Source organism: Tupaia chinensis, unplaced genomic scaffold (assembly GCF_000334495.1).
Source record: "Tupaia chinensis unplaced genomic scaffold, TupChi_1.0 Scaffold149501_1, whole genome shotgun sequence".
Classification (NCBI taxonomy): domain Eukaryota; kingdom Metazoa; phylum Chordata; class Mammalia; order Scandentia; family Tupaiidae; genus Tupaia; species Tupaia belangeri.
Window position 1 is genome coordinate 4,040,499 of NW_006209345.1, and position 11,847 is coordinate 4,052,345.

Genomic DNA, 11,847 nt, shown 5'->3' on the forward strand with positions numbered 1-11,847 from the left:
GCAGGGAGGGAAAGACCACCTGGGTAGCCTTTCCTGAGCTGGTGAGTGGGTTCTTCTTTCTGCTCCCCAAAACGCCCACCATGGTCCCCCATCGAATGGGGCTCAAGAGTCCATTACCTTCAAGGCGAGTGTTAGGCTGAACGATGAGCTTCCGAGATTCCTTGCGCAGCAGCACTGTGTCCCTGAGGGTGAGGAAGCACTCGGGAGGTGCATCAGTAACTGCCGCATACCCCTCATACAGGGCCCGCCCTCCAGCCACATCCCCCGTGGACTTCAGCACCTGTGGAAGGATGAGTTAGTGCCTATGATGGGCATCCTACCTGGTGTCCAAGGGGCCACAGCTGATTGTGCCCAGCCCTGCTTCACTCTGCCATTTACAGGCTGTGTAATCTTGGAAAAGTTAAACCACCTTGAGGGAGGGCCAGGCGATGGTAAAATGTCATACTCTGTAAGGCTGACCCACACCGGAGGGTTATGGGTTTATATCTAGAGTCCTCCCTGAGTATGCCAGGCACATTCGTGCCCATGATCCAGAACTGGCTGAGGCTGGGGGTGGGTTGTTGCATCAAAACCTTGTTGGGAGGACCAGCAGGTAGAGTGATGGTTAAGAGCACTGGACTCAGGGAACCAGCAGTTAGCGTAATGGCTATGTCGCTGGATTCCCACGTAGTCGACCGCGGTTCGTGTCCCGGACCCGGTGGCTTAAAAAACTCACGCTGGGCGCATGTGCGTGCGTGCCCAAGATCCCGAGAGGAGAATGGAGGAGAAGAGATTGCGGCGTGACCATACCCCCTGGGGGGTGATTTCTCGCTTTCTGTCTCTATGTCTCTCTCTGTCTGGCTGGCAAGCGCACGCGCCCTACAAGTGAAAAATCTCTCTCAAAAAAAAAAAAAAGAGCACTGGACTCCCCCATGGTCAACTGCAGTTCAACTTGGCGGCTTGCTTTCTTACTTTCCCTTTCGCTTCCTCACTCTGTCCCTCCCTGGTCAAATTAAAATAAAATAAATACATTAAAATAATAATTCTTTTTTAAAACAAGAATTATTTAATTTTATTCACTGTCATTTATTTATTTATTTATTTTGAAGTTGACCAGTACTTACTTACTTACTTATTCACTCATTAATTAATTTATTTAGAAGTTGACCAGAGAGAGACACAGAGAGAAAAGGAAAGTGAGAAAGCAAACTGCCAGGTCTGGGACTTGAACTGTATCAGCCATGTGGGAGTCTCGCTGGCTTCACCCCTGCTGTCCCCATAAATAAAATAATTCTTTTAAAAAAAATTACAAAACCCTGTTTGGTGTGCTGTCTCTCTGTCTCTGTCCTCTCGCTTGCTCATAAAAGAAATAAATGGGTAAATTTTTTTTTAAAAGGCGGGGGCTGGGACCAGCAGGTGGCGTGGTGGTTAAGGCGCTGGACATTCCCACATGGCCGACCGCAGTTCAAGTCCTGGACCTGATGGCTTGCTTTCTCAATTTCCATCTCTCTCTCTCTCTCTGTCTCTCTATGGTCAAATTAAAATAAATTACTGAATAAATAAAATGAAATAAATAGTTCTTAAAAAAAAAAAAAAAAATGGGGACTGGCTCCACAGCCTAGTGATTAAGTGAGACAGATCCCACATGGTCAACTATTGTTTGAATCATGTCCCTGGTGGCTTGAAAAACATGTCAGGCACATGTGCATGTGTGCCCCAAATTCTGACAGGAAGGAGAAATGGAAGAGAAAGGACTACAGTGTGACCACACTCCACTGCAGAGTGCTTTCTCCCTCTTCCTCTCATTCTACCTGGCAACTAGAAGAGAAAAGAATAAGCACAGTGCCCCACAGCACTGTGGTTAAGTAGTATTTGAAGAAAACTGGATCTCACATGACTGACCAGGGTTTGAGTCCCAGCCCTGGTGTCTTAAAAAAACACACTGGGTTGGGAGACCAGCAGTTAGTGTAATGGCTGTGTTGCTGGACTGCCATGGAGTCAACCACGGTTCGAGTCCTAGTCCTGGTGGCTTAAACTCACAATGGGCTCATGTGTGTGCGTACCCAAGATCCCAAGAGGAGAATGGAGGAGAAGGGATTGTGGTGTGGCCATCTCCCCGGGGGGATGCTTTCTCGCTTTCTGTCTCTTTGTCTCTGTCTTTCTGGCGAGCACACGTGCACTATAGCAAAAACCTCTCCAAACAAACAAACAAACAAACAAAACACACTGGGTTGATGAGCATGCATGTTTGTCCAGGGTCCCGATGGGATAGAGAAATGGGTGGAAAAGGATTGTGGCATGACTAGGCCCCATTGAGGAATGTTTTTTTCTCTCTCTTTCTCATGCATATGTACACACTCTCTGGCATATAAAAACATGGGAGTGGTATCAGTTTCATAGTGTTATTGTGCTGAATGAGTGAGCTGCAGATTAAGTGCTTGGTGCTTGTAGCAAATCCCCACTAAACTGAAGCTAATGTTTCTCATTTGATTTATGGACAAGACAGGGAATGTCATCACTTTCTTTCTTCAGTAAAACATTTCATACGCACGATATATGGAATGTGCGTTGTAAAAAAGAATAAAACAGGACCAGCAGGCACCGTCATCCTTGGAGGGTAATTTCTCATTTTCTCTCTCTCTGCTGAGTGCATGTGCCCTATAGCAAAATCTTTTTTTTAAAAAAAAATGAATAAAGCAGACATTCATGCAGCCACCACCCTACTTAAGACAGTCTAGCTGTCCCTACCACATGGTGTGGCCTCCCACATTTGATACTTCTGTCCTCAATCCGGTATTTATTTTTCCCTTGCTTTCTTAAAGTTTCTCTTAATCATACACTATTTAAGTTTTTGCTGTTCTTGGACAGTATATATCTCTGATTCACTTTTCTTTTTTCCGATTCACTATTTTGCTCACATTATGTTAAGATTCATCTGTGCTATTTGCAGCTGTAGTTCTCCTTCTCACCGCTGGGTGGTATTCCCTTATAAACACACTTCACTTACTCTCTTCTCTTGCTCTGTAATTTGTGCCTGTTGCTATTAGATGCTGCTGTGAACATCCTCCCATGCCTCCTAATGAACAGATGCAGGTTTCTCTAGAAGAACTGAGGTCTGTACGTCATGCAAATGTCCAACTACTAATACATGATGATGCCAACTCCATTTCACAAAGCTGTTGCTCATTTCTACTCCTAGAACCAGGGGGGCCGCAGTCCTCACTACTCAGTCTCCTAGGTGGCTGTGGGAGCTTTTCATTTCTGCCACGCTGGCAGGAGTAAATTGTACCTCATGTCCTTTAAGTTACACTTCCTGATTACCAATGAGGTTTAAGTTGGTGGGTTATTCATATTCCTCTTCTGTTCATTTTTGCTTATTTTTTTCTCTTTTTCACTTCTTTTTTTAGTCCTTTGTATATCTTACACACAGTTTTTATTTTATTTATTTTATTTTAGCATATATGTTGTAAGTACCCTATCTTTTTTTTTAGTTATTTTTTTAAGGAAGATTTTTGCTATAGGGCACATGCATTCACCGGAGAGACAGAAAGCAAGAAGTTATCCCCCGGGGGAATGGCCACGCCGCAATCCCTTCGCCTCCATTCTCTTCCTGGGATCTTGGGCACACACACACACATGCACCAGGCCTGAGTTTTAAGTCACCAGGTCCAGGACTTGAACTGCAGTAGACTATGTGGGAGTCCAGCGACGTAACCATTATGCCAACCTCTGGTCCCAAAACCCTTATCTTAGTTTAAAACTTGTCTTCAGGGGCCAGAAGGTAGCATAATGGTTAAGAAGATGCTGGACTCCCACACAGTCAGCCCCAGTGGCTTTAAAATCATGCCAAGCATGTGTGTGTGTGCATCCAAAATCCTGAGAATGAAGGAGAAAGGACTGCAGTATGGCCACTGCCCCCTGTAGGGGGGTGGGGGGAGGTAATTTCTCACCTTCCTTCTCTGTCTCTCTCTATATCTGTCAGACTAGTGCACTCACCCTTTGGCAAAAATCTTCAAACAAACAAACAAAAAACGTGTCTTCATACCTCCATTATAGTAATTTTTTATGAGTAAGTTATTTTTAATGTAGTCAAAGGGATGAATCTTCAATAGCTTGTGGGTGTTTTGTTTTGTTTTTGTCACAGGGTATATGTGCTCTCCAGAAAGAGAGTGAGAGGGAAAATGAGAAATGACTGCCCCATGGGGGATGGCCACACCACAACCCCTTGTTCTCCATTCTCCTCCTGGGATTTTGGGCATGCACGTACATGTATCCAGCGTGATTTTCAAGCTGCCAGGTCCAGGACTCAAACCATGGTTGGCCATGTAGGAGTCCAGCACCTTAACCACTATTCCACCTGCTGGCCCCATTTTGTGTTTTTTGTTGTTGTTGTTGTTGTTTTTTAAGAGATTTTTGCTATAGGGCATGTGTGCTTTCCAGAAAGACAGAGAGACAGAAAGCGAGAAATCACTCCCCAGGGGGGTGGGGGTGGGGTGGTGGCCACACCACAATCCCTTCTCCATTCTCCTCTCAGGATCTCGGGTACACACGCACATATGCACAGCGTGACTTTTTTAAGCCACCGGGTCCAGGACTTGAACCGAGATCGACTACATGGGAGTCCAGTGACATAGCCATTACGCTAACTGCTGGTCCCCAGTTAGAGTTTTTTACTTTTTGAGAAATTCTCCTTTACCATGAGGTCATAAAGATAATCTTCACATAGTTTCAAATTTTGCCTTTAAGCCTTTAATCTCTCTGGGATTAGTTTTATATAGAGATTAAGAAAAAAAATTGTTTTGTTTCTCTATAAGGATAAGCTGTTGTCCCAACACTACTCATTAAATGATCCTGACTCTTTTTCTTTTTTGCTAAGGGGCATGTGCACTAGCGAGAGAGGGAGGAGAGGAGAAAGCACTCCTATGTGGGGAATGGCCACACAGTAATCCCTTCTCTAATTCTCCCTCCTTTTGGGATTTTGGTACTCATGCATACGTATACACATGCATCCCATGTTTTTCGAGCCACTGGGTCCAAGATTCAAACTGCAGGGTTAGCTGTGTGGGTTCTGACTGCCTTAACTACCAAGCTAGCCCGGTCCCTACTTTTTCCAGCGCTCTAATAATAATTCTTTAAAGAATTATTTTATTTAACTTTATTTATTTTAATTTGACCAGAGAGGGAAAGTGAGAAAGCAAGCCACCAAGTCTGGGACTCAAACCATGGTCGGTGGGAATCCAGCACCCTTAACCACCATGCCACCTGCTGGCTCCACTTTAAAAAAAAAAAAAAACAAAAAAACCCAGCTCCCACCATGTCATAGTCTTCTTACCTCAGCTTCAGGCTTTGACTATAGGTGTGTGTCACTATGCCTGGCTCTTTTATAGACAAGGTCATGCTATGTTGCTGAGGCCAGCCTAGAGCCTGTGATCCTCTAGCTCTCAGCCTTTTGAGCAGCTGGGATTATAGGTGCGTATCCAGCCTTGTGGGTGGACCAGGAATTGAACCTGGGCCTCCCACGTGGTCCCAGCCTGCAGAGCACACATCTGAGCAGGGCACACTACTGGAACTGAGCCTCTGCAATGCCACTTCTGTCCTACATCAAGAACCTATGCCAGCTGGGTTCTTGATTCTGTTCCTGGTCAGTGTGTCTATTCCTGCCACACTGAGCTTGCCAGAGAGAGAGAGAGAGAGAAAGGGAGAGAAAGTACCCCCTAAGGCACATGGTCATACCACAATCCTTTTTCCTCTATTTCTTCATCCCATCAGAATCTTAGACATGTACCTGGCATGTTTTTCAAGCCTTCAAAGCTAGGATTCAATACCATTGTTGGCCATGTAGGATCCTGCCCTCTGTGTACAGTGTTTAACCATTGCCCAATAGGGCTGGCCCTAAATTTTATTTTATTTTTTTAAGAATTATTTTATTTAACTTTCTTTCTTTCTGTATGTATGTATGTACGTATGTATCTTTTTAATTTGACTAGACAGGGACAGAGAGAGAGAGAGAGAGAGAGAGGGAAAGCGAGAAAGCAAGCCGCCAAGTCTGGGACCTGAACCACGGTCGGCCATGTGGGAGTCCAGTGCCCTTAACCACCACATCACCTCACAGCCCCCCATAAATTTTTTTAGATAGGCTTTCACCATGCTGCCCAGGCTGGCCTTGAACTTGCAATCCTCCTGCCTCAGCCTTCCAAGTAGATTACAGGCAGGTACCACCACACCTGGCTTTGGTTCTTTCTTGGCACTCAAAATCCAGCTAAAGTGATACCTCCTCCAAGAAACATTCCCTCCTCATCCAGACGAAGGTAGCCCTTTCCTCTGCAATGATACTCAGCATCACATCACACACCTGTACAGCCTCTACAGCTCTTGTCATGATTGGCGATCATCTGGTTCACCAACCACTAATACGTTTATTGTCTACCATTCCTCACTACAATATAAAAAATTATGCATAGTTTACTCTTGGTGCCTGACCCCAGTATCACTACATATAAAGACTTCTTGAATGAACAAACCAACATATGTGGAGGCTATGAGGAAGTGCTAACAGGATGGGGAGATAGGGCAGAGGTTGGTGGGAGGCCTTCAAGATGAAAGGCCTCTACTCACCTGGAGTCTCCGCAAGAACCGTTCCAGGGCGGGTCTGCCCACAGACCGGATCTTGTTGCGGTCAAGGCGGACCCGAGCATCAGGGCGCCCATCAGAGCCTGTGGTAGGAGTGACGGTGACAAGTCCCTCACCAGCCTCCAGCAAGACCCTCAGGATCACAAACCGGGCCTGCATGTGAGCCTGCCAGGGCCAAGGGGAGAGGGGTCATTTTATAGCCCATGTCAAGTGCTTGGTCCAAGGTCTGATATATAATATGTGCTCATTAATTGTGAATTATAATTGTCATTTTATTCTCCCCCACCCTTTGGTTCCTTTTTCTGCCTATTCCCTTCCTCTTAAATGCTGCCTCCCTCCTCTGCTTATGGGGAGGGTGAGCTGCTCTGGGGGACCAGGAGGCCATTTCCAGGCAGGACCTGGTGGCTCCTCCCCTCCGCCTTGTCACCTTCTATCCCCTACTACTCCAGACCCTCTTGAGGATAGCAACTCCCCCTGAGGGCTCCTCACTCCCAGGACCCCAAGCACTTTCTCCTCTATAATCTTGTTTGTGTCCAGCAGCAGAACCAAGCAGTGATCACTATCCCCAGTTTACAGATGACAAACAAGGCCCAGAGAGGTAAATGAACTTGCTCAGAGTCACAGAGCTGGTAAAGAAGAGCCAGAGCTCAGACCTAATTCTCATATTCTAGAATGCATACTCTTTCAATGACATAACATCGCCTTCTCAAACCACACTTATTTGATCTCCTAAAAAAAAGCAGGGACCAGTAGTTAGCATAATGGCTGTGTCGCTGGACTACCATGTAGTTCACCATGGTTTGTGTCCCGGACCTGATGGCTTAAACTCACGCTGTGCGCATGTGCATGCGTGCCCAAGATTTTGAGAGAATGGAAAAGGGATTGCGCCATGGCCATCTCCCCTAGGAGGGGTGATTTCTTGCTTTCTGTCTCTCCATCTGTCTCTGTCTTTCTGGCGAGCGCACGTGCCCTATAGCAAAAACCTCTCGGAAAAAAAAAAAAAAGTTTATTGCTTACTCTACTCCCAAAGTACATCTCATAACTGAGCAGTCAAGATTAACAGCTCCGGGACAGGCCGTGTACATTTGACTCTCAGCTCTGCCCATTACCAGCAATTACTTACTCTCTTCTGCCCCTATTTCTTCATCTCTAGAATGAGGATAATCACAGGACCGGCCTCTGGGGATTAGGAACAAGTTAATTCATGGAAGGTGCTTAGTAGCCCTGTGGGGCACAGAGCGAGTCAGCTCTGAGTGATAATAATAGTAAGATCATCTCATCAGATTCACCCTGAAGGTGGACACAGAGAGATGATTACTACGTCCTATTTCTTTTTCTTTTTTTTTTTTTTTTTAAGAGATTTTTGCTAGAGGGTGCATGCGCTGACCAAAGAGACAGAGAGAGACAGAGTGAGAAATCACTCCCCAGAGGGGATGGCCACGCTGCAGTCTCTTCCCCTCCATTCTCCTTTTGGGATCTATAGCACGCATGCATAGTGTGAGTTTTAAGCTTCCGCATCCAAGACTCGAACCGCAGTTGACTATGTGGGAGTCCAGCTACATAACCATTACCTCATTTGCTGGTCTCACTATGTCCTATTTCTGGAGAGAGACACTGAGGCTCAAAAGTGACATAACCTGCCCCCCTAAGCAGTGGAGTCTGGGATTAAACGCAATTCATCCGCTTTAGAGGTACAACTGTCTATCGCTGTACCCAGAACCCTGATCTCAGCGCTCACTTTTAGGCTCCCTCCTGCCTGTCGGGGGCTCACCCAGCCCCACCTGGCGCCAGTTGGAAGCCTCGGGGGTGTAGAACTCCAGAGCGAGCAGTCCAGCCCGAACCATGTTGAGCCAATTCACATAGATCACATCTTCCGCATCCGCCCCCTCAAAGCCAAAGATCCTGGGGAAGGGAGAGGTAGAGGGTAGGGGACAGAGGACAGGGATGGTCAGAGGCTACCCTGCCCTCCTGCAGGCACCCCCTCCCCAGAGCCCACCACTCCTCCCGCCTGCCATCATACTCCAGCACTTGGGGGTTGAAGCAGAGGTAGAGGCCCACGCTTTCGGCTCGACACTCTTCATAACTGGAGGCAATGGTGCTGAACTTGCTGTCCCAGGTCTCCCCACTCCGGTACCAGCTCTGAATCTGGGAGGGGAGGTCCAGGACTCAGCCTTAGGGATGGCTACTGCCCCACCTCCCAGCACCCTGGAGCTCCACTGAGGCCACTCTCACCTGCTCCCCTGTCTCTGGGTTAATCACTGTCTCCTGGTCAAAGTTGAATGCTCCTTTTTCATCCTGTAGGAGAAGGGTCATGAGCGAGAGGTGATTGAGGAAAAGGTACCCCTGCCCCAGTCTAGGTCTTCAACCCTGGAATCCATGGGCCTGAGGGCTGGCTTGGGAAGGCGAGCAGGGAGCTGCAGGCAGATGGTGGGGGCAGCAGGTCCATCGACACTAATGCCCATGCATCTCGCCAGCTGCCTCCTCAGAGACCCTGGGAGTGGTGGAAGAGCCAGAGTCTCCGACTCCATCATACAGAGCGGGACACTGAAGACAAGGCAGAGGAGGGACTTGCCCTAAGTCATGTAAGGACCTAGACCCAGCATCTCAGGACCTCAGATGGAGATGCCCCAGGGGGAGGGCCAACGTGCCACAGCATCATCCTCACCCTTCCACCACTTGCTGTCTTTTGTGCACCATCCACTTCATCCTCATGAACCTCTAGGATGGTTCCATTATTACCCACTGCACAGATGAATAAACTGAGGCTCACGGATTAAGAAACCCAAACTGAAATCAGAGCACTCACCCTCCGTGTTCACTGTTCCTTAAACACCAATGCCTGTGTGCTGAGAGCCTACTTCACACCAGGCTTACTATCCACCTTGGCATTTTCCCTTAAACAGCCCATACAGGAGAGTCAGGAATCCCATCTTACAGATGGGCCAGCAAAGGCTCAATGAGGGGAACTGACTTATCTACCGCTACAGCCTGGGAAAAAAATCTGGACAAGGCTCTACACTAGGCTTCTGTCCCCATCAGCTGTTCTCTGAATCCTTCTGAATTTCTAGGCCAAGCACTAGCCATTCCCCGTCCAGGGAGGCAGCCCCGCTCCCAGGGGCAGGCCCAACCTAGAACTCTGCTCTCTCTAACGGTCCTTGCCCTGCTTCGCTTCTGCTCATCTCTTCTGTGGGGCTCCAAGCTGGGGTCCACAATAAGCTTCTCTTGGCCTGTGGAAAAGCTGCTTGTCTTCTCCATAGTTTCTGAAAAGGAGTGACTCTGGCCGGCTGGCAGCAATAGGCTGCTCTGGGGAGAAATGGCTCCCTATAATACCTGGAAAGGTACAGGCTCCAGGGAATAGCAGTGTGAAGAAAGACAGAGCTCCATCCTCAGGACACATAGTCCAGAGACCGCCCCCTCCCAGTTCTCCAACCCTGGATCTGCTGTAGTCACCTCCTCAGGGCAGGCTTCCTCAACGGGGATGGTGGGGCAGCTGCTTAACCTGATAGACCCACTCATTCACTGAGCTCACTGGGACATCTTAAGAATTATTTTATTTAACTTTTATTTATTTATTTACTTACTATTATTATTTTTTTTTGAGAGTTTTTTTCTCTATAGGGCACGTGTGCTCGCCAGACAGACAGAGAGAGACAGAGAGACAGAAAGCGAGAAATCATCCCCCAGGGGGGATGGTCACGCCACAATCCCTTCTCCATTCTCTTCTCGGGATCTTGGGCACGCACGCACATGTGCCTGGCGTGAGTTCTAAGCCACCGGGTCCGGGATGCGAACGGTGGTCAACTACGTGGGAGTCCAGCGACATAGCCATTACGCTAACTGCTGGTTCCCTACTTACTATTATTTTAAAAAATTTTGACCAGAGAGGGACAGAGAGTGAGAGAGAAAGAAAGAGAGGGAAAGTGAGAAAGCAAGCCGCCAGGCCTGGGACTTGAACCATGATCGACCAAGAGGGAGCCCAGCGCTCTTAACCACCATGCCACCTCCTGGCCCCACTCCTGGGATATCTTGAGAGAGGGCAAGATAGGGTCTTTCCTGTTTAAGTAGCCACTTTCCCCTCCAAACTCAAAGCCCCCAAGGGCAGAGAGAGGTTAGCACAGCCCTGATTTGTATTGGGGTGTAGAGGCAGCCTGAGGAGGCTTCTGTTGGCACCGGGGCTGGATGCTGTTGTCTCACCTGCACGAAGAGCTTGCCGCTGCCGTGGCCCAGCAGTTCATGCAGGCCTACCTGCACATCAAAGGAAGGCCCCTTCCAGCGGATGTACAGGTCCTGTCAAGAAGAGCAGACAGCACTGTTCATTACCCCGCCACAGCCTCAGAGCCTGCCACCTCCCTGCCTCCAGGCCAAGGGTCCATCACTGCACACATGCTTAGTGAAGGTCAGCTCTACCCCAGCCCCTACAGCCTCTCTCATCCTTACAACAGCCCTGAAGTGGGGACTGCCACCACTGTGGGCTGCAGAGGAAACGGAGGCTCCAAAGTGGCACATGGTCACGTGGCTGGGAAGCTGTAGAGCAGGACTGAAGCCCTGCTCTTCGCTCTCCACTGCTGTGGGCTGTCTGCCTTCCCTGATCTGCTGAGGTCAGGCCAGGGCAGCCCCACCTGCAGGCTGCCAGAGCTCACCTTGTCCTCCTCCTCCAGGAAAGTGAGCTTCTCCCGCTGCGTGGCATAGGCTACAGCCAGCACATTCCCCAGCGACACATTCTTAAAGCCTTCTGTCTGCCTCAGGTCATCGTCTGGGGGAGAAGGAATGGGGGGCCAGGGGTGAGGAGCAAAGGTCAAGGCTTGCAGACAAGAGGAACAAACTGGGAAGTGAATGGAGCAAGGCAGTTTATGGCCAGGGGCGTGTGTGTGTGTGTGGGGGGGGGCAGGATGTATGTGTGTGATGGGCTCCTGGGGTGTACGTGTGTGTGTGTGCTGTGTGTGATGGGCTCCTGAGGTGTACGTGTGTGTATGTGTGTGTGTGTGGTGTGTGTGATGGACTCCTGGGGTGTACGTGTGTGTATGTGTGTGTGGTGTGTGTGATGGGCTCCTGGGGTTGGGGTCCTGAAGAAGCTCACAGTTGGGGATGTTGATGCCAGCAGGAAGGCCGGAGCCAGCGAAGGTGAGAACATCCAGGGAGGTGAAGTCAGGTGTGAGAAACTTGTCCTTCTCGAAGGCAGGGGGCCAGGGCAGCTCCTTCAGCAGCTGTTCCGCACTTGCCACCCGCCGCTCAAACTTG

At 48.7% G+C, this 11,847-nt stretch overlaps 1 protein-coding gene across 2 annotated transcripts in view; it reads right to left on the reverse strand.

The window, feature by feature from the left end:
* Window positions 1-11,847, reverse strand: part of DPP3 (dipeptidyl peptidase 3) — a 26,385-nt gene that overhangs the window by 4,872 nt on the left and 9,666 nt on the right. For both annotated transcript variants that reach the window (XM_014585332.2, XM_006171327.3), the window contains exons 11-18: window positions 11,687-11,831; window positions 11,250-11,362; window positions 10,804-10,896; window positions 8,842-8,904; window positions 8,630-8,754; window positions 8,391-8,511; window positions 6,595-6,774; window positions 118-280 (exon numbers count right to left, since the gene is read on the reverse strand). In XM_014585332.2, the coding sequence (XP_014440818.1) occupies window positions 118-280; window positions 6,595-6,774; window positions 8,391-8,511; window positions 8,630-8,754; window positions 8,842-8,904; window positions 10,804-10,896; window positions 11,250-11,362; window positions 11,687-11,831 (1,003 nt within the window). The remainder of the gene's footprint in view (window positions 1-117; window positions 281-6,594; window positions 6,775-8,390; window positions 8,512-8,629; window positions 8,755-8,841; window positions 8,905-10,803; window positions 10,897-11,249; window positions 11,363-11,686; window positions 11,832-11,847) is intronic.